Source organism: Hordeum vulgare, chromosome 1H (genome assembly GCF_904849725.1).
Source record: "Hordeum vulgare subsp. vulgare chromosome 1H, MorexV3_pseudomolecules_assembly, whole genome shotgun sequence".
Classification (NCBI taxonomy): domain Eukaryota; kingdom Viridiplantae; phylum Streptophyta; class Magnoliopsida; order Poales; family Poaceae; genus Hordeum; species Hordeum vulgare.
Genome location: NC_058518.1, coordinates 448,045,606 through 448,072,126, shown reverse-complemented (window position 1 = coordinate 448,072,126; position 26,521 = coordinate 448,045,606). Strand labels below are relative to the sequence as shown.

Genomic DNA, 26,521 nt, shown 5'->3' with positions numbered 1-26,521 from the left:
TGCCCATGATACGGATCACCATATATACAAATCAAACAAAAGTTAACCATCGAAATGCACTACTTTAGTTAGGAAATAGTGAAAGCAGTACTATGAACAGAAACTTTAAGATCACCGGTTCACATAAGTAAGAGCCCTCCCGAAGCACCTTTAGACATAGTGGACTGATTATGACTAGGGCGATTGCTGGTATGCATTTCTGCAAGCTCCTCACCTAGGAGATCTTCATCATTGGCATTCATGTTGTCATCATTTTTACCATCAGGGTCATTGCCATCATGTACAGGTTGTTTATCTCGAGAAGAATCAGCAATCAGGTCTCCCTCAACAGCGCACGTAATAAGGAATAAATTTTGCTTAGTTTCATGGACTCTACCATGGGGCATCTTTATTGGACGAAAAAGGTTTTCCCCTCGCCTTGTATTACAAAGCAACCAACCAGAACATCTGACGATAGTTGTTGGGACGAAAATAACACAGTCACGCCCAAAAGAAATGGAAAATAAAATACAAAAGAAACAAATGTCGACACCAGCGGATCGGTAGAAAACACAAAAGACTAGCGACCACTGCGCCCACCAAGAGTCTTCCACCAAGCTCCAGGACTCCGAAGCACCGGTACCCATCAACATCTACAAGAAGGAATGCGACAATAACGACACTGCTGCCAAGGGTTTCCCCTGGTACGCGATGAGGCGTAAGGAACGGTAGCCCAGACGCCCTCCAGGAAGGTTCGGTGACATCCAAGGGCATCACCGCGTTAGGGTCGGCCGGGCCGACAGGGGTTTCCCCCGATCCCAACCTGCACCTGGGCGCTCCGTAGCCTTCCACCAAACCGACCGACACCCTGCACCAACATGGTCTTGAGGCTCCTGCGCCGTCTCACCACGACACCGTAAAGAGAAGCCTGCACAACGATGAAGAGGAGCCGGGACATGGAGGAGCATCACCGTCAGCACTCGGGAGAGCTCAACCTCCACCGTCAACGACGTTAGCCGACCGAACGCAATAGCAGGAGCATATCAGGCCTGTGGGCCCATAGGACCGGCCGGGACCCCCCCCTCCCCGGTAAAGCTCCCGCCATCACGCTCCAACAGACATGTCGTCGGCAATGCCGCCCCTATCCAAGCTGCTCCTCCTCACCACCATGCAGAAGACACCGCAGCCACGCCAGGAACCGGCCCGCTAGGACCCATATGGGGCCCGCAGGGCCCTAAACTGGCCCGGGGCGCGTCGCCGAACAGCTCGCACCACCACGCTGCCCTGCCGCCAAGGAACAGCACCGCCACCTCACCGTCTCCGGCCACCATCGTCGGGTCACCGGACCGCAGCAGGCTGAGCTGCACCACCGTCGCCCCCTGCCCCGGAAAAGGGAAACGCGCGCGCGGAGAAAGGAGGGCCCACCGTCGCCGGCACCACCCGGGCCAGCGCCGGAGACGCCGGACGACGACGGCGGGTAGGAGACGATGGAGGAAAACGCACGTAAGGGATGAGCTCGCGTGCCGCCCCGGCCACCTCCTGGAGAGGCGGAGCAAGGGCGGATCTGGGAGGAGAGGGGGGGGGGCGACGGGGGCAGGGGATGGGGAGCCTGACTGGCGGCCGGCGAGGGCGGATCTGGGAGGAGAGGGAGGGGGAGGGCGGAAACCCTAGGTCGCCCTGTCGCGGGAGGCTGGTTCCAGGCCATGAATCCTGGGGCATCTTTATTATCACGACTTCTCACAGCCACTTGGACTCTAACAAGTTCATTGAATAATTACATCGTAGGTCTGCGGTAATCCCCTCCGGTTGCCTCGCCGGAGTTTGCAGCTGCACGCCAGCGCGCGGCAGAGAATGGGCCACGTCATGCTGGCCGTGGACCGCCCGTGCAGCACGTTGGCACCCAACCCATGTATGTAGCGAACTGACGCATGCGAGATGATATCCTCTGCCTCAACTTGACACGCATCAATGGCATCTTTGCTTTGGCTCTTTATCATGGCAGCAGATATCTCTAGACGCCCAGTTCCAGCTCCAGCCAGCGCGCGGTTCGGCCTACCGCTAGATAGCTAGACACACACATTATCATGCCCACCGTCCTTGATTGCAGTGAGATGCCGCAAGATACGTCCGTCACTTCGAAGAAGAAAGATACCGGAAGATATTTGGTTGCTTGCTTGCTGCATCTTTCTCGTCCCCTGACTTCAGTTCAGTTCTCTCGAGGACTTTCCCGTGCGCCTCTCTATATATACTTCCACTTGCTTGTGCTGCTCTTCAGTCTAGTCGTGGTATCAACTAGTGGTAGCAGCACTAATTAGCCAGAGGAAGAATTGGTAGCTTCAGCATGGATTACGGGACAGATGCATCGACGGATCCAGACGTCGACAAGAATCAAGAGCAAGAGGTACTGATTACGTACAAGCACCGTGGAGTTTCCTTGTTGATCTTGCTGTTGAATCTTCATAGTTGGATTTCAACGCACATGTGCGGAAACTGTTTTTTGTTTTTCAAGTGCAAAAACACTGCTGCAATTTTCCATTTTCCTTCATTACAGCAAATTGGTGCCGTGACCATGAATGATCATTGTTTACTGAACTTGTCTGTGCTAACCAGCCGTTTGAACAAGGGCATGCCGTTCTGATCGCGCCTTCGGATCCCAGTGGCAAAACAAATGGAAAGCTAGGCCCAAAGGTATCGACACAAACCGGTCACCGCACCTTCCGATCATCCTCCCATTCAGCCGCTGATTATTTCTTCTCTTTCTTCGTTGACTGACAGACTCTCCGTCGTCTTGCCCAAAACCGTGAAGCTGCTAGGAGAAGCCGCCTAAGAAAAAAGGTACAATCATGTGGTGCCAAGTCGATAAACATCTGCAAGGGTTGTCTTGGAACCTTAATTTGTTCGTCCTTTTCATCCTCCTGCTCAGGCATATGTCCAGCAGCTCGAGAGCAGCAGCCTGAAACTCGCTCAGCTAGAGCAGGAGCTCCGTCGTGCTCGCCAACAGGTATGCCGATCTTCAGTTCAGCTCTCCGTTTTCGTGTCTGACAGAATTCATTACATTCGCGTGTTGTTGTCGAACATACTTGGTGATACGTTTTGATTATTTATTATCCAGGGTTTTCTTTCTACCTTGGGAGACCAGGCTGATTCAGAAAATGGTGCTAATTATAAACCACCGTCACTTTCTCGTTATTTCTTCTTGTACTTTATGTTGAAAAAATCTGCTGTTTCCTGGTCTCCAACAGCCTCTTCGTTCTACGTGGAATACGGACGGTGGCTGGAAGGCCAACTCCAGAAGGTAGAGGAGCTCAGGGCCGCTGTCAGCTCCCACGCCGATGACAGCGACCTCCAGGCCATCGTTGACACCATCATAGCACGCTGGGACGAAATCTTCACGCTGAAGGGCGCCGCGGCCAAGGCCGACGCCTTCCACGTCCTGTCGGGAGCGTGGACAACCCCCGTCGAGAGGTTCTTCCTCTGGCTCGGCGGCTTCCGGCCATCGGAGTTTCTCAAGGTTCCCATCGTCGATCGTCGAAACTTGTTAGCGGATTGTGCTATTTCCGATCAATTTTGGGGGGAGCGGACAAACGCTTCCCCTTGCCTCTTTCTGACGGGCGTCGATGACATTGCTGCAGCTACTCGCGAGCCGGCTGGAGCCCCTCACGGAGAAGCAGCTGGACAGTATCGGCGTCCTGCGACATTCCTCCCTGCAAGCCGAAGGAGCACTCTCGACAGAGATGGAAGCACTGCGACAGTCGGTCGCAGAAGCCGTCGCGGCGGCAGGACCGTCGTTCCTGAGCTGCTCTGCAGCCTACTCCGACGATGGCACGGGCGAAATGGCTGCGGCGGTGGCAAAGCTTGGCGCCCTGGAAGGCCTCCTGCGGCAGGTAAACCTGTCCCCGCCATGCATGTGCAGTTTCAACAGTCGTGTGCGCTTCAGATGCAGGGTTCCCTGAAGTGTTTCCCCGTGATCTCCTGTTTCGCAGGGCGATGATCTGCGACTGCGGATTCTTGAGGAAACGCGGCGGGTACTGACCACCCGTCAGTGCGCACGAGCGGTGCTCGTGGTCAGCGACTACTTCTCCCGGATGCGCGCCCTGAGTTCTCTCTGAATTGCACGTCCGGCGGGCGCGCATCCGGGAGAACCCGTGAGAGCTTACAGCATCAAAAAATGGTGAGCGCGACGGCGGCGGCGGCGGCGATGCAATGCGACGGGCGTGAGCTGGGCAACAGGAGCGGAGTCGCGATGCAGGCAGCACCGCCCGCGAGCGACGGAGTCTGCGTCCGGCCCAGCAAGATTTGGAGAAGCTGCGAGATGAGGCCCAAGTATGATAAAAGTTATACAGTGGGCCGAGCCAGCGCAAGCATAATTTCAGTCCCTTTGTATTTTGACGACCGTAGCATTCCATGTTTTTTTTAGAGTTTGTACCGCATCCCTAATCTACCGCACGATACGCCAGTTTATAAGGTGGCCTTCGGCCCGTCCCCTTGCCCCCACACTAGGTGGGGGTACGGGCCTAAGCCTGTTAGAGTGTACAGGAAATGTATATACCGCCCTTTGTACAGCATGTTGTATGTAGTGTTGTGCTGTTGTACTTGTGTACAATGTATGTAAAAATACAGTTTTTTTTTCCATCTTCATGTGTTTTACCGCTATACTTTACTCCATCTGGACAATAAGTAACCATTTCATACTTATTACATGCAAATACACCGTACCATGATATGATTCCTCCCATAAGAAAAAAATAAACGAGCACAAATCGAACCCAGAACTTAAACTTTCAACAGAACTGAACTAAGACTGCAAGACTTCATGCATTGGATAGCAGCAATTGACACCCCAACAACCCATCACTCTCCTGGAATAATGACAGAGGAAACAACAAGCTGAATTAACTAACACCATTACATACGCTACACGTGTCAAGGAACTGAACTTTGTGTATTTTACAAAAAAAAAAAACCTCAATCGTGCACGTACCTTCATCCATTACATAAATTACACGTATCAAGGAACTGAACTGGGACATGTGTGCATGCACCTGTTAACTCAGTCTCTTCGATCAATCAATAAGAGCAAGTACAATAATGTACAATCAGCAGGCTGTAAGGATTAAAATACTATATTTTTGCTGAGTTGGATGAGAGAGAAGAGGAGAGAGAAGTGAAGCGCTCTCTTCGTGAAAAGCCCGCTCTAGCACGTGCTCCTAGGTGCTTTGTAAGAATGAAAGGTGGGCCATATATGATAAAAATAGTACTCTTTTATAGCTAACTATTGTACAAGCTAGCTATAAGATGGACTATAAGACTGCTTATAGCCAGCAGTTGGCTATACTATTAACCATGCTCTAAATAAACCACGCCATGCGTTGAAGCAGTCATCCTTGGCGGCTTTCTTCCAAATTTTCCATCCAATAAGGGCCACAAATTGTTGACTAGTGACAAGAAAAAGAGAATGGTGTCACCCACCCAGACACACAGCAATCAACCGTGTTCCCTTTTTCCATCTGGAGTCAACATCTTCCTTCATCAGTCTTTCCAGGAAACTGCCAGGCTCGAATCCCTCTGCTTTGGTGAAGATTTCTTTATCGTTACATGTAACGGTGAAGAATAGGATAACTTGTTCCATCTGTTGGTTTTGGCTGCACAAGATATGAAATGATCAACGGAATAAACAACTCAAGTTATAGAAAGTTGCACATCAAGTAGATAATTCTTAATCTGAAACAAGTCGTGCCTAGGCGCCATGATCAAATTGAGTACTGTGTTAGTGGATGACAGGAATAAATACGACTCATTTTCTCTGAAAAGTACACCCTCAGCTTCAGCTGGTACCAAGAGAAACGACTTTGGAGTCAATGGCAGAACAATAATAGTGTGCCTCCCCCACCCACCCACACACACACACACACCCCAACCTCCTCACCCCTTGTTCTAGATTTCCAGTTGGCATCTCTGGGAGACTGTAAACGGCCAAGAACCATGCCGATCGGAGAAGCTGTTCTGTCTGCCTTCATGCAGGCACTCTTCGAGAAAGTGATCGCTACCGCTTTTGGTGAGCTGAAATTACCTCAAGATGTAGCCGAGCAGCTGGAGAAACTATCCAGCAGTCTGTCGACCATTCAAGCTCATGTTGAAGATGCTGAGGAGCGGCAGCTGAAGGATAAAGCCGCACGAAGCTGGCTTGCCAAGCTCAAGGATGTCGCATATGAGATGGATGACTTGCTCGATGATTATGCAGCTGAGGCCCTTCGATCCAAACTAGAAGGACCATCCAACGACAACCATTTGGACAAGGTTAGAAGCTGTTTCTGCTGCTTTTGGTTCAACACCTGTTTATTCAACCACAAGATACTGCAAGACATAAAGAAGGTTGAGGAGAAGCTCAATAGGCTTGTCAAGGAAAGAGAGATTATTGGTCCAAACATGATCAGTGCAACGGACAGGAAAGAGATAAAGGAGAGGCCTGAGACCAGCTCAATAATCGATGACTCAAGTGTGTTTGGAAGAGAAGAAGATAAGGAGACCATTGTGAAGATGTTGCTTGATCAGAATAACTCCAACCAGTCCAACCTTTCCATTCTTCCCATAGTGGGTATGGGCGGATTGGGGAAGACGACTCTAACACAGCTTGTCTACAATGATACAAGAATAAAAGAGCATTTCCAGTTAAGGGTCTGGCTGTGTGTTTCTGAAAATTTTGATCAGATGAAGCTTACCAAGGAGACCATTGAATCAGTTGCCAGTGAGTTTGAATCAGTTATCAGTGGGGTCTCATCGGTCACAACCAACATGAACTTGCTCCAGGAAGACCTCTCGAAAAAGCTAAAAGGTAAAAGGTTTCTTCTAGTACTTGATGATGTATGGAACGAGGACCCTGAAAAGTGGGACACATACCGTCGTGCTCTACTTACTGGAGGAAAGGGAAGCAGAATAGTAGTAACCACAAGGAACAAAAATGTAGGGAAACTAATGGGTGGGATGACTCCATACTATCTAAATCAGTTATCCGACAATGATTGCTGGTTTTTGTTCAGGAGCTATGCATTTGTGGATGGTAACTCCGATGCACACCCAAATTTGGAAATGATAGGCAAGGAAATTGTGAAGAAGTTAAAAGGCTTACCACTAGCTGCAAAAGCAATAGGCAGCTTACTGTGTTCCCAGGATACCGAGGATGACTGGAAAAATGTATTAAGGAGTGAAATATGGGAACTGCCATCAGATAAGAACAATATATTGCCAGCTCTGAGATTGAGTTACAATCATTTGCCTGCCATACTGAAGAGATGTTTTGCATTTTGCTCAGTCTTTCACAAAGATTATGTGTTTGAGAAAGACAGGTTGGTTCAGATATGGATGGCCCTTGGGTTTATTCAGCCTCAGCGGAGGAGAAGAATGGAAGAGATTGGAAGTAGCTATTTTGATGAATTACTAAGCAGGTCCTTCTTCCAACATCACAAAGGTGGATATGTGATGCATGATGCTATGCATGACCTAGCACAGTCGGTCTCAATTCATGAATGCCTCAGACTGGATGACCTTCCAAACAACAACAGCTCTGCAAAAAGTGCCAGGCACCTCTCATTCTCTTGTGAAAATAGAAGCCAGACTTCATTTGAAGCCTTTCTTGGATTTAAGAGAGCACGGACACTTCTACTGCTAAGTGGATATAAATCAATGACAAGGTCTATCCCCAGTGATCTGTTCCTCGAATTAAGGTACCTCCATGTGCTCGATTTAAACCGGCGAGACATTACTGAGTTGCCAGATTCCATTGGAAGCTTAAAAATGCTTCAATATTTGAATCTCTCGGGCACTGGTATAGCAATGTTGCCTTCATCAATTGGTAGGCTCTTCAGCTTGCAAATACTTAAGTTGAAAAACTGCCATGAATTAGATTATCTCCCACAAAGCATAACCAATCTTGTAAATCTTCGATGGCTAGAAGCAAGAACAGAGTTGGTCACAGGCATAGCCAGAATAGGTAACTTAACTTGTCTTCAACAGTTGAATGAATTTGTGATCCGTGCAGACAAAGGATACAAGATCAGTGAATTGAAGGCAATGAAGGAAATCAGAGGGCATATTTGTATTAAGAATATCGAGTGTGTTGCTAGCACAGAGGAAGCAATTGAAGCTTTTCTAGGTGAGAAGGCATTCATCAACATCCTAGATCTTATCTGGTCCGATAACAGGAACATAACATCTGAAGAAGCAAATCGAGACAAAGAGATACTTGAAGTCCTCCGGCCACATCATGAACTGAACGAGCTAACTGTCAAGGCATTTGCAGGCTCCTCCTTCCCAAAGTGGTTTAGTAGTCTTTCCTACTTGCAAACCCTCCACCTGTCTGATTGCACGAAATGTTCGATTCTACCAGCACTGGGGGAGCTACCTCAACTCAAGTATTTGGATATTGGTGGTTTTCCAGCCATTATTCAAATCAGCCAAGATTTTTCAGGTACCGATGAAGTTAAGGGGTTTCCAGCACTGAAAGAGCTCGTATTTGATGACATGAGTAATTTCACAAGATGGGCTTCTGTACAAGATGGTGAATTTCTTCCGTCCCTCACAGAACTTGCAGTGATGGACTGCCCGAAAATAACAGAGTTCCCACCCCTCCCATCAACGCTAGTGAAGCTCAAAATTTCTGAAACGGGGTTTGCTATTCTTCCAGAAGTCCATATTCCAAACTCCCAGTTTTTATCGTCCTTAGAATGCTTACAGATTCATCAGTGCCCAAATCTCACATCCTTAAAGGAAGGACTGCTTAGCCAGCAATTATTGGCTCTCCAGCAGTTAACCATTACTCACTGTTTAAACCTAATTGACCTGCCAGTTGACGGATTTAGAGCCCTAACTGCTCTTAAGAGTCTTCACATCTATGACTGTCCAAGGCTGACACCATCAGGACAACCTAGCTTGCTGCCCTCCAAGCTTGAAGACTTGCGCATCAGCTCATGCTCCGATCTTATTAACCCTCTTCTACAAGAGCTTAATGAGCTCACCTCGCTGACACATCTCACCACAGCTGATTGTGCTAGCCTTCAGTCTTTTCCAGTAAAGCTCCCTGCCACTCTGCAAAAACTGGAGATCCTCAATTGCAGTAATCTGATCTACTTGCCTGCCGATCTAGAAGATGCATTGTGTCTAACAGCTATAACCATCTTGCAATGCCCTCTCATACCATGCTTGCCAGGACGCCTTACAAAGTCATTGAAAGAATTGTACATCAAAGAATGCCCGTTTCTATCAGAGAGTTGCCAAGAAAACAGTGGAAGAGATTGGCGTAAAATTGCTCATGTACCAATCATTGATATTGATGATGATACCAACATATCCAAGACAAGCATACGAAGAAGATTATCATGAATGCCTCACAGCAGTGCTACAAAAATGGTATGAGCTAGATATATTTTTCTGCTTGTATTGCATAAACATGTTCTGTCTATGAATTGTAAACTGCATAGTAGTACCAATCATCCTCTACCGGTGACTTTGTATTCATTGTTGCACCTATTTAGCATATTAGCACATAACTTAGATTGAAATTTCTTGTAACACCAACTCACAAGCAATAATCATACATTAGGAAGTTACTGTAAACATCAGCTGCAAGGTTGTATAGCCAAACCTCACATCCAAACAAAAATGAACAGATTATTAATAGAAAAGTCAAACTAATGGGATTGCCAATTTGAGACTGAGTAATAACAATTCAAGAAAAATAAACCATCAAAAGATTCATTATCTACCTCATGTACTAGAAACATCTAGGTATTTGATGAATTCAAAATGTTACATATCCACAAGTGGGTCCCAGATCATCGACCATGGTCAAATCATATAACTGCTCCATTCAGAAAACAAAATCTAAATCTTCAGCTGTGATACGAGCAAGTTTGTTCATGTGCGGAGCCAGCATGCATAGTAGCAAGCTTATTTGGCCAACATTTACAAAATACGGTTGCATTAGCTTCAAAGTAGCAAATTTCAGATCAACAACTCTATACTGTCAGTGACAATTTTCACAAAAATAGACATAATAATGTCCCAATTCTTGGTTATTAACAGTTAGCATGGTTCTCTGTTGCATATGCATTGCCTGTATAGTGTCTATAGAATACAGTTCAAAGCAAAACCTAAAAGAAGATCATGTAATCACATGTGCACTTCCTTTTATCCATTTTCAGATTATCATCTGGATTCGAGAAATAATTTTGGAAGACGGTGATATTTCAAGAGCACCTTACAGTTTACGCTCCACCTCCATCAGAAGGCCAATCTAGTCCATTTGCAAAACTCAGATGACCAGAAAAACTCAACCAGTAATTTTGAAGACACAGATCTAGTAGTTTCGTTACAGGAAGTGGCCAAGACATTACTGTATTTATTACATCTTCCTTTTCATCTTTAGAAAAGAAAAATGCAGCTTTTTGTGTTTGTGTAATTGTGTACTGTGTTCTCAAACACATTTCATTATATGATTTTGAGACACCTTCATTTTTTTTCCCTTACTCTATATGACCCTGACTCATTCAATAGCATGGGATGTTTTTTCAATACCATGTACTGCAATGGAGTAGAGTAACAAATGAGGTGCCATCAAGAGTGCACACGCCTTGTTTGCTGTGCGAAATCCTGAATGAAATATATTTGGTGAGGGAGTCTAAAACGGTGGGAACCTGACCTTCACTTCTGTCAGTGAGCATCATCATATCGATTATCGAAGCCCGGTACCTCTACCGGGCATGGCCAACAAATTCCATCTCCCTGCTCCACCGCTTCCTCATGAATACTTGCATTCCAGAGACAGGATGTTCCCTGGTACTCAGTTGCTCAAAAGTGTCACTGCAATTTTCAAGGGTCAAGTCACTGGCCTGCAAGGGTGCGAAAGGTGAATGGAGCTATGAGAACGGCCGCATCCGCATGCATCTGCTACGTGTCACTGGTTAAAGCCCCAAGGCATATGGAGTTCAAATGCATCGATCCGAACAATTCGTCGAGATCCATGGACTTACAGTATCAAAAACGATGGCCGTGTTGCAAATTTGCTCTCTTCTCCTATCCCCGAGCCATTGGTCTGAGGCGGTGCAGCAGGGCGGGCCGCGCGACGGGGCGCGGCGGCGTGCCCGCGACGCGATAGGTGCGCCGTCTGCGTTGGGGCCGGCGGCCGCGGGGCTTGATTAGTCGCGAGGCGGCGCCGCCGGTGAGCGCCGGGGTGGTTGCGTCCAGCCCAGCAATTTTTCCAGAAACGGCGAGGATGAGCCCAACCCAAGGTTTCCCCCAGTTTTTCTTCCAGGGAGATGCGGCTCATGTTTGCATTTGGTCAATTCGATGTCACTCTCATGTGCCGCGGCTATTTAGAGCATCTCCCTGAAACCCTTAAAGTAAAATCAGCTTTAAGGGTTGAGAATTGTCCATTTTTAACACTTTTAAGGGTTGAAAAACAGGGGCAAAGACTAGAACTCTCAAACCCAACCCTTATAACGAACCGTTATAAGGGTTGGGTTTGAGGGTTCTACTCTTTGCCCCAACCCCAAACCTTAAAACTGTCATTTCATATATCACACATTTCATCACATTTCATCATATGACATATCACAAATTCAGTCACATTTGACATAAAACAATAATCATTCTAGTTATTATTACAACACCGAATAAAACAAAGATACCCGACAGTAGAACTTGTAATCACTGTTGGTTAGAATCATACTTGACGAACAGCTCACTTATGAGAAAAGTAATGCTAGTACAAAGCAACACAAATTACTATAATGTACATCAAAATTAACTTTCAGAAAAAAAACATACATACTCTTTTAAGGCACTCTACGTGTATTCAAATTTTCCAATGCAAAAGTATGCATCCAAAAAAACATAATACTCTTATCAATTAAGTATACCATGAAACTATGCAAAGTAAGAACAATATGCAAAATAGAGTTAATTCTTTAGGAGTTAAGAAAGAATATGTCAGCAATACTCCGGTGATACGGCTGTTGACCTGAACAAGAAAACCAACTGCTGAGACGGTTTCTTCAATGGTAGCTATTGGAATTCACATCTCAGAGAAAAAATGTATATACAGAAAAAGGTCAGCAAGAGGAAGAAAATACCTTGATTCATCGGCAGTAGCTGCGAGGGCCGCAAGGTAGCGGTAGTTGCGGCCGGGATGGGGCGACGTTGCGGAGGGCCGGCCGGCCGGCGGCGGAGGGGAGGCCGGGGCTGCGGCGCTGCGGGGCTGAGGAGGCGCTGCGGGGACGGGGCGGTGCTGCGGAGGGCCGGCGCTGCGGCGGGTCGTCGGCGGGGCGGCGCTGCGGAGGGGCGGCGACCTGGGCGGGCGGGGCCGGCGAGGGGCGGGCGGGGCCGGCGCGGAGGCGGCGGCCGGTGGATCCATGGCGCGACGGCTGGGACGGGCGGTTTCCCTCCCACGCTCGAGATGAAAAGGAGTGCGGGTTGGGATTGGGTTTGCCCTCCCAACCCTCACTTCTACAGGCTGCGAGGGCGTTTACAGGTTCGACCTCTAAATTTTTTTACGGGTTTAAGGGTTTAAGGGTTCTAGTCTACGTCGTTTTTTTCGACGAAAACTGTAAAAAAGTGGTTATTTTCCAGAATTTAAGGGTTTGAGGGTTCTACTAGACTTGCTCTTATCGCCTTTGAGGAACCCTCAAACCCTTAAATGTAAAACCAGTTTTAAGGGTTGAGAATTGCCCATTTTTGACACTTTTAAGGATTGAAAAACAGGGGCAAAGACTAGAACCCTCAAACCCAACACTTATAACGGAAAAGACTAGAACCCTCAAACCCAACACTTATAACGGAATTCTGTTATAAGGGTTGGATTTGAGGGTTCTAGTCTTTGCCCTTGTTTTTCAATCATAAAAAGTGTCAAAAATGGGCAATTCTCAACCCTTAGGGTTTATAAGGGTTGGGTTTGAGGGTTCTAGTCTTTATCCCAACCCCAAACCTTAAAACTGTCATTTCATATATCACACATTTCATTGTATGACATATCACAAATTCAATCACATTTGACATAAAACAATAATCATTCTAGTTATTATTACAACACCGAATAAAACAATAATCATTCAAATCATTACAACAATGTTTGAGCAAATTACAACAATTGTTCGAATCAAATAGGACATAGAAAAGTAAAACAAAGATACATCATGGGCCAATGCGTCGCCCATCCAAATGCCAGTGGTGCTCTACTAGATCATCCCGGAGCCGATCATGAGTGGTTCCATCCTCAATCTCACGATGTGCTTCAAGAAAAGCTTGTATGCGAGAAGGGTTTCTTTCCGGTTGCACACGGGTACCAACATTGTCATAGAAACAAGGGAAGTTTAACCCTCTCTCATCCTCTAGGATCATGTTGTGTAGAATCACACAACATTTCATGATGTTCATCAAGGTTTTTTTGTCCCAAAACCTTGCTGGACCCCGAACTATGGCAAACCTTGCTTGCAAAACACTGAAAGCTCTCTCAATATCTTTGCGGGCTGCCTCTTGTGCCTTGGTGAAATGAGCCTGTTTTCTTGTTAAGGGCACCCCATTTTTCTCCTTGATGGACTTCACAAGAGTTGCCCATTCGGGATAGATGCCATCGGTGAGATAGTATCCCATTGAGTAATCATTGTTCATGATTTTGTAGTTGCAAGCTGGAGCATCCCCAGAAATTAATCTTTTGAACAAAGGAGATCTATTGAGGACATTGATATCATTGAGTGTTCCCGGCAACCCAAAGAATGCATGCCAAATCCATGTGTTCTCCGATGTTACGGCCTCAAGAACAATGGTAGCATCACGGCTTTTACCGCAATACATTCCCTGCCATGCCTTTGGGCAATTTTTCCACCTCCAATGCATGCAATCAAGACTACCAAGCATCCCCGGCCATCCCCTTTTTTCATTCATTTCCATTAATCTCTTTGTATCTTCCTCGTTTGGTGCTCGAAGATACTGCTCACCATACAACCGGATGACCAACTTGGCAAACCTACGGACGGACTCCGTGGTTGTATCTTCCCCAATGCGAAGATACTCGTCGGTATAATCCGCGGGTATGCCATAAGCGAGTACCCGCATTGCCGCCGATATCTTTTGATATGCACTAAACCCCATGATACCGGCGGCGGATCTACGACGTTTAAAATAATAGGAGGCGGCCTCACAATCGGTGACAATCTTCACAAACAAACAACGACGCATCCGGTACCTTCTGCGAAAGAGACGAGGAGGGTATGTAGGTACCTCCGCGAAGTAGTCTCGCATCAAATGCTCGTGTCCGAGAGCGCGGTTCCGGTAGATGGTGAGTCGCCCCATCTTCGACCCTCTCCTCTGATCCAAAAGCTTCACGCGGTCTTCAAATGCTTGCACGTCGACGAGGAGGCTCATCATCTCGACGTCGTCGTCTTGCAACAACTCGTCAATGTCCGAATCGTCGGATGACGACGAATCCGACAACAAGTCCATCTACATACCAAGTGGCTACAATTAGTGCCAATGAAGCAAAAATTTAAAACTTAAAAAGTAAAAAAAAATCTCACCCGGGCGGGGCGGGGACGGCCGGCCGAGGCGGGTCGCGGGGGGGGGGGGGGGGGGGGTGGCGTCCGGAGCGGGGCGGGGACGCGGCCGGGGAGCGGAGGGGCGGCGGCCGGGGCGCGGTGGGCGGCGGCGGGGCGCGGAGGGGCGGCGGCCGGGGCACGGAGGGGCGGCGGGGCGGCGACCAGAGCGCGGAGGGGCGGCGGTGCGACGGCCGGAGCGCGGGGCGGCGGCGGGGCGAGATGCGGAGGGCGGCAGGCGCGAAGGGGCGGCGGCCAGGGCGCGGAAGGGCGGCGGGGCGGCGGCCGGAGCGCGGAGGGGCGGCGGCCGGAGCGCGGAGGGGCGGCGGGGCGATGGCCGGAGCGCGGGGCGGTAGCGGGGCGGCGGCGGCCGAGGCGAATTCCTCCCGCGCGGGGGAACCAACTGCCTCCCGCGTGAGGTGGGAAATGAGTGCGGGTTGGGGGCAGTTTTCCCCCCCAACCCTCACTTCGACAGGTTGGGAAAGGGTTTGAGGGTTGGACCTCTAATTTTTTTACGGGTTTAAGGGTTCTAGTCTACGCCGTTTTTCCGATGAAAACTGTAAAAAACGGTTATTTTTAAGGGTTTGAGGGTTTGAGGGCTCTAGTAGAGATGCTCTTAAGCGATGCAAATACCCGCATTCGCTGAAGCGTTTTCCCCCTCGCAACGTATTGGGCCGAATTATTTACGCATTCATTCCTAAAAAATATGGAGCGAAATGAGAGAAGAAGATATCAAACCCAGGAACAGCAGCAGAGACGGAGGTGGAATGGCTCATTTCGCGAGCGAGCGTGGCGACTTGGGAGACCAACAGGCGACACCTACCCCGTCCACATTCGTCATTAATGGTTGCCTAACCCCCCAGCCACCCTACCCAAGTGATTTCGGATACACCGCTCCAGGCTGAGGAGACCCAGCGGCTCGTCCTACCCTCTCGCCTCTCAACTGATGACGAGCTCGAGATGGAGCCCAACCCAAGGTTTCGGGAAAACCTATTTAGCGCCACAAGCGCCGGTTAAAGGCAAAATTTGCTAAGCGGCGCATGCAGCACTCTGCAATGGGCCGGCCCATGTAGAGATTCTTCATAAACTTTTTTTAGCCCGTGAACATTTTTTGAAATCGGTAAACTTTTTTGAAAATTGATATTTTTTTGGAAATTCGTGAAAATTTCATGGAATCGATGAACATAATTTAAAATTCATGAACTTTTTTCAAAATCAGTGAACTGTTTTTAAAAATTGATGAACTTTTCTCAAAATCAGTGAACTGTTTTTAAAAAATGATGAACTTTTTTCAAAATCGATGATTTTTTTTAGAATTCAGTGAACTTGTTGAAAATCCATGAACATATTTTTCAAAAATAGGTGAAATATGTTTATAATAATTGAACTTTTTTTGCAACTCTGAACTTTATAAAATTCTGTGAACTTTTTTTAAATTTTTAGTGACCAATGCATTTTTACATGGACCAGCCCATAAGGAGGAGCGTTGAAGGCGGCGAATAGGAAGCGCCCAAGGTTTCTCCCAGTTTTTCTTCGAGGGAGATAAGGCCCAAGTTTGCATTTGGTCAATTCGATGTCATTCTCATGCGCGGCGGCTATTTATCGCTTTAAGCGATACAAATACCAGCATTCGCTGAAGCGTTTTCCCCCTCACAACGTATTGGGCCAAACCATTTACGCGCATTCATTCCTAAAAATATATGGAGTGAAATGAGAGAAGAAGATATCAAACCCAGGTCTCCAATGAGGACACAAACCGTGCTAACCACTCCACCAACGTTTTATCATACTCCATCCGTCCTAAAATTCTTTTCTTAGATTTGTTTAGATATGAATGTATCTAGTCACACTTTAGTATTTAGATACACTCATTTCTAGACAAAACTAAGACAAAAATATTGAGACGGAGGGAGTACTAAGAACTAGGGGCGCTTCCTACTTGAGGCTACCCCAGTTGTTTCCTTATATGTTTGTTTTTTTTGCAATATTTTACTTTTTTTCAGTTTTTCATTTTCTTCTCCATTCTTATTTGGATTTATTTTGTCTTCTTCATTTTTCATTTTTATGTTATTTTTCGTTTTCACTCTACATTTTCGTATGTGTCCACAAAAGTTAGTAAGTGATCAATATTTTTTTTATACACGTTAAAAATTGTCCAAACGTTTATTCAACATTTTTTAAATACTTATTCCATATTTTCTAAATACTTTTTCAACAACTTTTAAATACTTGCTCAATATTTTAAATACTTATTCAATATTTTCAAGTATTTGTTTATTTGTTTATATACTTATTCAACATTTTTAAAATAATTATTCCATATTTTTCAAATACTCGTTCAAAAACATTAATACTTATTCAAAAAAATTAAATACTTGTTCATGACATTTAAATACTTATTTAATATATTTAAATATTTAGTCAAACAATTTCAAAAAAAATGACAACAATTTAAATATATATATATATTGGAAGAGTGTTTTCTGTGTATATATGTAGAATATGTATATACATGTATAATATTTTAAAGTATAAGAAAAGTACAAAAATAAAGTATGAAACAAGAACATAAAAAAGAAAAGAACAAAGTACGCACCCTCCCACACGGCTGGGCCCGCCGATCTGGGCACCCACTGACGCGAGCCTTGCCCCTGTTCTCGCTTACAGCAAGATATGGGGCCGCCCATTCTCATGAGTAGGCTGGGACGCCCCTCTGTTTTTTAATTTCGTATATTTTATATATTTATATATTTTATTTTTCAAATATTTTGGTATTTCACAAATTTCTAAAAATTACATAGTTTATATATTAAAATATATGTTAATGATTTTGAAAAATGTTCGAGTATTGAAAAAAAATACTCATGAACCTGAAAAACAAACTGAATTAAAAAATGTTCATATATTTTCTTCAAAAATTCCACAAAAAATGATCACTAATTACAAATTATGTTCATGCATTTCAGTAAAATATTCGTCAAACAAAAATGTTCATAAATTATAAAAAAGGAAAATTCAACATAATGTTCACAATTTATAAAAACACGAAACATTTTGAATTTTTATGAAAGTATTTTGTGTTTTAATGTACTAAATTCAAATTTGGATGAACATATTTTATATATTATGAAAAATGAAGTTAATTGAGCACTTTTCTGAATTTGAATTATTTTTTTGTATTCATTGAACATTGTTTTAATTCAGTGAACATTTTTGAAAAATCCATGAACATATTTTTATTTCTATGAATATATTTTGAATAAGGAAGAACTGACTTTTGAATTGGATAGACAAAATTTGAATTCCAAACGATTGGAAAAGATGTTTGAAATTCAAAGATATTCACCAATTATTCTAAGACGTACCCAGGTTTTAGAAACTGTTTTTTGAATTTGAAAACAAAATGAAAAAAGAAAAGAAAAACAGAAATTAAAGAGAAATGAAAAAAAGAGAAATGGAAAAAAACCAAAGTAAAAAAAAACAGTTTGTGAAGGTTCTGGAACCATCCCAAAACCAAAAACGGCTAGCTGGGAGGAAGGTGCGTGCGCGGTCGCTAGGCAGCGAACCACACACCTTATAGGAACTGCCAAGGCAAATACAGTGTTTGGTTTTTGCCGCATTTGGTTTGATTTACGCACTTTCAAATCGAAGGAACACAAAAGGTGTAATAACAAGATTGTTCATCTTTTTGTTTTCAAATCACTTCCACCTCTTGCATGTATACATGTCTCATTTCATCATTTTTAATAATCATGCAATAATCTTTACTTTTTTCCAAATCAACCTCACCTCCTCGTTTCTATAGAAAGAAAATCCCTTAAAAAGTAATCCACATAAGTCAAATAAAATTTTTAAACATAGTACACACGCAAGCGATCATAGACACGCTCATATACTCATCTATATGAACGTACACACGTATATCCTAACCCTATGAACACCTCCGAGATACTGTAACGGTATATTATCCTGAACTTTGCGAAGTTATCATAGGCACCTCGTCATCGACGAAAACGTCACCTCTTATTGAATGTGCATTGTCAGAAATCCTGAAGCTAATCTAGAAATAAATGCGAACACCAGTATTGGAACTCTGATGAAATAAATCAAATAAATTGCCAATCCCAAGCTTGCAACAAACAACAAAGTTAACTCACGTATAAGACTTATACGTACACACTCTCAATCACATCATTATTTCCTTACATTCCCCAAAGAATTATTTCCACATGGCATATCTCAGTCCTGACACAATCAAAAGTTTCCTACTTTGAATCACCATAATAAATTTGCTCCTGCTGCACGGAGAACTTTTTTGCTAGTTGTTTAAAATAGAGTAGAAGATTGCTTTTATCTAAAAGAAAGAGTAGAAGATTTTGATGCCCTGTCCACTCTAAACTTACTAGATGATTGTCACGCCCAAGATGCGATCCTATCCTCAATTTGGCACGAGGGCCTCGTCAGGGATAGAAGCGCATCTCGTCGTTTCGCAAGAATGGATATCGTTACAAGTACATGTAGTGAAAAGATGAGATACATAAAATTGGCTTACACTCGCCACAAGCTAAATCAGAGTCACAGCAGTACAATACATGTCGTGGTAACGATTCCGACAATAGAAAGGGGGTAGGATAACAGAGCATGATCTATCAAGATGCACATGGGTGACATGGTGGTTTTAGCGAGTTCGGGCCTCTCATAGTGGAGATAACAACCCTACGTCTCGTGCTCCGGAGAGGCTTTGTTTTATCTGTCATGGACATGAGTTACATGGTGTAGAGAGAGCCAAAGCTCGAGGGAAATAATGAGCCTGCCGAGGGAGAAGAAACTCTCCCCTTGGCTATGTGGTGGGGGTGGCTTATATAGAGTGCGTCACCCCCTCACCACCTATGTTACAAGATGGAGCATTAGTGTCATGATGACAACCCACTATGAAACCTCCACTATGAGTATGATGCTTCGACTACCCTGTTGGTCTTCGCATATCCGAGTGAGACATATGGTCGAGTGGTTTACCGTCGTCCGAGTGGATAGTGTGTACTTGTCCGAGTGGATCCATACCGAGTGGATTAGATGTTGTCGCGATCCAGCCAAAATTTCCCTTGTAGTCCTAATAATGAGGTGCCCTTGGGTAGGACATATAGGTCAGGCCTATGACCCTACCCTAGGGCTGTATCCCCGTCATTAGCCCCCGAATGGATCAGGGTCCGAGTGGTGAAGGTGCCAATGTAAATCTTGTAGCAGCAGACCGAACTTGAACGTGCTTCAGGGCCTTACAGAACTGTGCGTCGATTGAAGTATCCATCATTCGCCCTGATCGATTCTGCTGAGTAGTATGTTCGAGTGAACTTGAGAATTGAAGTAGATCCGAGTGACCAACATGATCTTGAGACTCTAACTGATTGTTGGTAGTCGGTTGGAGTCTGTTGAATCTGTTGAACTTGAATGTTGTTGCTGGACCTGACCAAGCATGATGTTTTTTTTGTATTTCTCTTCCTGTGGGGGCACGCTCAGTGCACCCACTGGGTGTAGTCCCTGAGCCTTTGTCAGACTAGATGAGTCTGACAGAGGGTTTAAGATTTCCAGTGCTTGTCATGTTGAATGTTTGTTGAATCTGTATTATATGATTTATGGATCAAAGTCAAGTCTCCGAGTGTATTTTTTAACTTAGGCGATACGGGGTCGCAGCTAAGTTCTTTAGTGTGGAGTGTATCTGTACCTGAAGTAGTTTTTAACTTAGGCGATACGGAGTCGTAGCTAAGTCCCCGAGTGTGGAGCATATCCGCACTCGGAGTAGTTTTTAACTTAGGGGATACAGAGTCGCAGTTAAGTCTCTGAGTGTGGATCATGTCCGCACTCAGAGTTGTTATTAGCTTAGGCGATACAGACTCGCATCTAAGTTCCCGAGTGTGGAGCATATCCGCACTCGGAGTAGTTTTTAACTTAGGCGATACAGAGTCGCAGCTAAGTCTCTGAGTGTGGAGCATGTCCGCACTCAGAGTTGTTATTAACTTAGGCGATACAGACTCGCAGCTAAGTTCTCGAGTATGGAGCGTGTTCGTACTTGGAGTAGTTTTCACTTAGGCGATACAGAGTCGTAGCTAAGCCCCCGAGTGTGGAGCGTGTCCGTACTTGGAGTAGTTTTCAACTTAAGCGATATGGAGTCGCAGCTAAGACCCCGAGTGTGGAGCGTGTCCGTACTCGGAGTTGTTTTAACTTAGGCGATACGGAGTCGCAGCTAAGCCCCTGAGTGTGGAGCGTGTCCGTACTCGGAGTTGTTTTAACTTAGGTGATACGGAATCGCAGCTAAGTTCCTGAGTGTGGAGCGTGTCCGTACTCGGAGTAATTTTAACTTAGGCGACACGGAGTCACAGCTAAGTTCCCGAGTGTGGAGCGTGTCCGTACTCGTAGTAGTTTTAACTTAGGCGATACGGAGTCGCAGCTAAGTTCCTGAGTGTGGAGCGTGTCCGTACTCGAAGTTGTTTTAACTTAGGCGATACAGAATCGCAGCTAAGTTCCTGAGTGTGGAGCGTGTCCGTACTCGGAGTAATTTTAACTTAGGCGACACAGAGTCACAGCTAAGTTCCCGAGTGTGGAGCGTGTCTGTACTCGTAGTAGTTTTAACTTAGGCGATACAGAGTCGCAGCTAAGTTCCCGAGTGTGGAGCGTGTCCGTACTCGAAGTAGTTTTAACTTAGGCGATACTGAATCGCAGCTAAGCCGAGCGGTGGTGCGCGGGGCGTCCGAGTGATGAAGAGGTGCCACACGGAGTGGCGATGCGTGGGGCATCCGAGTGAGGTAGACGGGTCTCGCCGGGTAGCGATGTGCGGAACTGCCGAGTGACGGCGCGCGGGACAACCAAGTGTCCAAGACGTGCCTCATAGCTGAGCAACGGCGGCGCGGGGCGACCGAGTCGAACATGTTGATGAAGTCATGGACATCCGAACGAGTAGTGAAGATGACGTGTCGGTGACCGAGTGCCTGCGGATTGTCCGAGTGGATGTCACATGATGTAGATGTGTGTTTTAACTGAGTGTCTCCATGCCGAAGTTGGCCCAAGTGAAAATTCGCCATGTGAATTGTCCGAGTGAATGTAGAAGTCCCAGTCCATCTGAATCGGACGCTGAACCAAAGAACCGCTCCATCTGCCCATCAATTGTCGCCGATGGGGGAACGCCATCGTGCTGCTTATTGAAAGAGCCACTGCATGTGGGGGCATGTCCAGCATGTCGCAGAGGCTACCGTCGAGCAGTTGGATGGGAAAAAGAGATGTTGTGTGTCTGGAGGGAGAAGTCGTCGAGTGCGTCATGCTCGGCAATACACCCCGATGGAAGGAGTAGCGCTGCCAGCTGCTACGCTTCGTTGCTCCGGGGTGCCGGGTCGCCAGCTAGTCTAAAGGACTCTGCTTGGTTGATGGAGAACACGTTACTATGCATTGATGGAGGAGTTACTCACATTTGACAAAGGATCTGCATGCAAGAGATATGAATTAGCGGTAATTAAGCAAGAGTTAAGATAGGTCTTGCATGCTACGGGCATTTCCATTTTCCACGACGCATTCATTACATGATGTTTATTGCTACGCCGTGTGTCTTGTCGGACTCAATCTTGTGGCCGTCGAACTCGCTGGGGACGAGCCATCGAAGACACCGGAGAACAACTCGGGAGCTTGGTGTGGACGTTGTCGACATCGCGGTCGGCCTGCGGCTGCCGGAGCAGTGTGTTGACGGACATGATGGCGCCGTCGTGCACTAACAACTCGAGGTCGAGCTGCGGACGCCGGAGCAGCATGCTGGCGGACACGACGACACCGGTGGGCTCGACGGATAGATCGAGGGCGTGCTCGGCTGCCGGAGCAGCTCGTCGACGGACATGACGACGCTGTCGGCCACTAACAGCTCGAGGTCGGGCTGCGATCGCCGGAGAAGCATGCCGGTAGACACGACGACACCGGCGGGCTCAACGGATAGCTCGAGGGTGTGCTCAGCACCGAGCAGCGCTTCGACGGACACAACGCTGTCACCAAGCACGATGAACCTGACTATGGCATTCCGGTCGGGTTGTGGTCACCGGAGCCGTGTGCGTGGGCTGCAGCCTGCCCTCGGCATGTACGCGTCGACGGATATGCACCTTCAACGTCAAGGACGCCGCAACGCAGCTGACTGGATGAAGAGGCCGTCGTGCATGAGGGTTTGACGACAGCGTCGCGACCGAAGACGACCACAGGCGGTCGGCGTCAACGCCGATGCGTGGAAGTGTGGCGTCGGCGCTGCAGAAGAAGTCGGAGACGACGGGCGGACCACGCCGATGCTCTTACATGAGTAAAGATCAACTCATTGTTAGATAATTTAATGTAAAAAGACAAGATGAGAAGAGGAACTCCTTGATACTTAGCATTTTATTCATCCGTAGATTGTGTGATGGCCGGGACTCCCATAGTCTAATATTCGATGATGATTGTTTGATCTCCGGGAGATCATCCTAGAACAGCTTGGGTTAGTCAAGATTGAAGAAAATACCATTTGCATCATGGCTCGATAGACGCGATGCCCCACGGTGGGCGCCAAATGTCGTGGTAACGATTCCGACAATAGAAAGGGGGTAGGATAACAGAGCATGATCTATCAAGATGCACATGGGTGACATGGTGGTTTTAGCGAGTTCAGGCCTCTCATAGTGGAGATAACAACCCTACGTATCGTGCTCCGGAGAGGCTTTGTTTTATCTGTCATGGACATGAGTTACATGGTGTAGAGAGAGCCAGAGCTCGAGGGAAAGAATGAGCCTGCCGAGGGAGAAGAAACTCTCCCCTTGGCTATGTGGTGGGGGTGGCTTATATAGAGTGCGTCACCCCCTCACCTCCTATGTTACAAGATGGAGCATTAGTGCCATGATGACAACCCACTATGAAACCTCCACTATGAGTATGATGCTTCGACTACCCTATTGGTCTTCGCATATCCGAGTGAGACATATGGCCGAGTGGTTTACCATCATCCGAGTGGATAGTGTGTACTTGTCCGAGTGGATCCATACCGAGTGGATTAGATGTTGTCGCGATCCAGCCAGAATTTCCCTTGTAGTCCTAATAATGAGGTGCCCTTGGGTAGGACATATAGGTCAGGCCTATGACCCTACCCTAGGGCCGTATCCCCGTCAATACATAAACATCATGAAGAAGAGCAGGGTCCGACTACGGACGAAAAACAAACGAGAAAAGAAGAACGACGTCCATCCTTGCTATCCTAGGCTACCGGCCTGGAACCCATCCTAGATCGATGATGAAGAAGAAGAAGGAGCAACTCCAAATGAACAATCAACGCGCTCGCGTCAAGTAACCTTTTGCATGTACCTGCAACTGGTGTTATAGTAATCTGTGAGCCACAGGGGTCTCAGCAATCTCATTTCCAAAGGTATCAAGACTAGCAAAGCTTAATAGTTGAGACATGGTTAAGTGGTGAGGCTGCAGCAAGCGGCTAAGCATTTATATGGTGGCTAACTTACGAGTACAAGAATAAAGAGGGGGATGATGTACGCATAACTGATGTGACTACTGATGATCAAATGAATGATCCTGAACACCTACCTACGTCAGACATAACCCCACCGTGTCCTCGATCGGAGAAGGAACTCTTGAAAGAGACATTCACGGTTACGCACACAGTTGGCATGTCTTAGTTAAGTTAACTTCAAGTTATCTAGAACCAGTGTTAAACAAAGTTTCCACATTGCCACATAACCGCGGGCACGACTTTCCGAAAGATTTAACCCTACAGGGGTGCTCCAACTAGTCCATCACAAATTACCACAAGCCGCATAGAAATCCTCGATCACGAAGCTCGCGATCTCGTCGGACTCCTTAGTGGAAAACCTCAACTCTGAGATTACCCAAAGCATCACCGGAATCCCGATGCACAAGATATTTTGTCAAAGGTAAAACTAATCCAGCAAGGCCGCCCGACGTGTCGACGATCCCGATAGTAGTCACGTATCTCGTTCTCAGGACACGACGGATGGAACTAGCTACGAGTGCCAAACCTCAAGTTTCCTCGTGGTGGCCCCGCAGGCAGACCGTTTTGGACCAACACTCATGAGGAGCACTGGCCCGGGGGTTGATTAAATATCCGCGGGTGCCGGCGGGTCCCTATGCAATTTTATTAGGTTATTAGACAAATGTGAAACCAATGTTGGGCCTTGCCAGACCAGCTTTAATCTAAAACGAATTATCAAGGGGGTCCCCATAACAACCCCGATCGTGTTAGGAGCGCTCATTTATGGAACATAACACCGATAGACGAAACTAAGGGGGCAAAGGTGGAACAAAACACCAGGCTAGAAAGGCCGAGCCTTCCTCCTTTTATCAAGTATATAGGTGCATTAAATTAAATAGCAATTAATAGGGTGATATAACAAGAAACCCATGTTATCACATGGAAGCAACTGCACCTGCAACTAGCAACGCTAGCATGGCAATGATAGTAATGGTATATGGGGAAATGGTCATCTTGCCTGAGACCCCGCTTGGAAGAAGAACAACTCCGTGAAGTCGACTAACCAACGTAGTCGAACGGGTCCTCACATTCCGACACACTTGCGGAACTCTATCGAGACGGAGCAAACCGGAAACAAGCATCAACACAGATATTCACCACGACAAATGCACGACAAGATGCACAACCTAATATGATGCATGACCAGTTCAAATATGCAAGGCATGGCATGGCAATTCACCTCACACAAACACTACACATTAAGTGAAGCTCGATATGCAACGAAATGCATATCAACGAAACTCCACATTTAATTGTTTAGTTCAATCCCGTTCAGGAACACGACAAAATTAAAATGTTGTTACACAGGCAAGAGGTGTAGCAGGTGATTCTACATGGCATCCTAGTCGGTTAACTCACGGAACATAGAATGGAGCTGCGGTTACAAGAGACATGCAACACATGAAATTATGCCATGAATGCGTCATGCATGCAAGTTCAAAACATCACTGGCAAGAAGAGCATGAAGCATGTGTCGCCATGGCGAACGAAAGGGAACCATGGCGGCAAAACGGAAACGATGCCACGACAACGTTCCGATCCCGGAAACTCGAGGAGAAACCGATGCCAACGAATAGGGAGCGCGTGCGGGTCATGCCAAATAATGATGGGGTGATCCCGGTTACTGGGTTCCCATGTGTCGGGGTACGACAAAAGAGAGACAACGTGCAAAGAACAAACATATATGGCGCAAGCACACGGTTACATCTCATACATCACATGCACTCGGTTCACGACAACGTTCCAACGGTATACCATCGAAGCGTGCGTATCAGAGCGGTTCGAGTTGATGCGGTGTAGGTGAACATAGGTCGTCGTGGAAGTAGTGGTACACATGTCTTCGCGTCGGTAGTCGTACACTGTTCGCGAAGAACTTGATGAGTCCGATGTTCTTTTCGAGTCGTGGTGGAACTTGGGCAGGGACCACCGAAACAACAGAGGCGACGAGCTCGAGGTCCTACTGGCGAGTCATGGCGGCGGGCATGGTGCAGCAGCGGCTAACAGCAAGCAGGCACAGCGACAGCATCAGGCAGCACAACAGCTAGCAACAACGACAACAAGCAAGCAGCGACATCAAGCAAGCAACATTAACTGGCATCAGCGGCAGCAACAAGCAACGCAACAGCAACTGGCATCAGCGGCAGAAGCAAGCAACGCAACAACAACTGGCAACGGAGGAGCTCCATGGCGCGCAGGGCAGCGTGGGAGGCCAAGGGCGGTGGCACACCGGAAGGAGCCGAGAGGAGCCCCGACGTCATCGGGGAAGGCACGGGGCGGCGCTGGGCAAGCCGGCGGCGGGGAGAGGGCAATGGGCGGCTCGGGCTCAGGGGCGCCACCAACGGCGATGGGAGGCCGGCGGGCAGCGGCGCGACGCCGGACCTGGTCGGGGCTGGCCGGATCCTGGCCGGAGCGC

At 46.8% G+C, this 26,521-nt stretch overlaps 2 protein-coding genes and 1 long non-coding RNA gene across 4 annotated transcripts; 2 read left to right on the top strand and 1 right to left on the bottom strand.

The window, feature by feature from the left end:
* The first annotated feature begins 2,008 nt into the window (after nt 1–2,008).
* LOC123444103 (transcription factor HBP-1b(c1)-like) lies at nt 2,009–4,611 on the top strand. 2 transcript variants are annotated; one of them, XM_045120728.1, is made up of 8 exons: nt 2,012–2,380; nt 2,590–2,667; nt 2,755–2,814; nt 2,903–2,980; nt 3,092–3,134; nt 3,222–3,490; nt 3,612–3,863; nt 3,963–4,611. In XM_045120728.1, the coding sequence occupies exons 1-8, from the start codon at nt 2,321–2,323 to the stop codon at nt 4,086–4,088; spliced, it is 966 nt and encodes a 321-aa protein (XP_044976663.1). In that variant the 5' UTR covers nt 2,012–2,320; the 3' UTR covers nt 4,089–4,611. The 2 variants fall into 2 exon arrangements, with proteins under 2 accessions (XP_044976655.1, XP_044976663.1); XM_045120720.1 differs by having other exon boundaries at nt 2,009–2,380; nt 3,222–3,863; nt 3,963–4,056.
* Nucleotides 4,612–4,646: 35 nt separating this feature from the next.
* On the bottom strand, nt 4,647–11,285 carry LOC123444119. The gene is made up of 4 exons (XR_006630944.1): nt 11,004–11,285; nt 10,673–10,862; nt 4,961–5,621; nt 4,647–4,838 (listed from the first exon to the last, which is right to left on the bottom strand). It is a non-coding gene; the product is annotated as an uncharacterized LOC123444119 (long non-coding RNA).
* Nucleotides 5,771–10,489, top strand: LOC123444091 (putative disease resistance protein RGA3). Its single transcript, XM_045120710.1, has 2 exons — nt 5,771–9,381; nt 10,176–10,489. Exon 1 carries the CDS (start codon nt 5,962–5,964, stop codon nt 9,352–9,354), a length of 3,393 nt encoding a protein of 1,130 aa, XP_044976645.1. The 5' UTR covers nt 5,771–5,961; the 3' UTR covers nt 9,355–9,381; nt 10,176–10,489.
* Nucleotides 11,286–26,521: the final 15,236 nt, after the last annotated feature.

What these genes read in the sequence shown, in the direction of transcription:
- LOC123444103 (XM_045120720.1), top strand. Translation starts at nt 2,321, where the DNA reads ATGGATTACGGGACAGATGCATCGACGGATCCAGACGTCGACAAGAAT. An exon ending in GAAGCCGCCTAAGAAAAAAG is followed by an intron (nt 2,815 to 2,902) that starts GTACAATCATGT and finishes CCTCCTGCTCAG; the next exon opens with GCATATGTCCAGCAGCTCGA. An exon ending in CCAGGCTGATTCAGAAAATG is followed by an intron (nt 3,135 to 3,221) that starts GTGCTAATTATA and finishes GGTCTCCAACAG; the next exon opens with CCTCTTCGTTCTACGTGGAA.
- LOC123444091 (XM_045120710.1), top strand. Translation starts at nt 5,962, where the DNA reads ATGCCGATCGGAGAAGCTGTTCTGTCTGCCTTCATGCAGGCACTCTTC.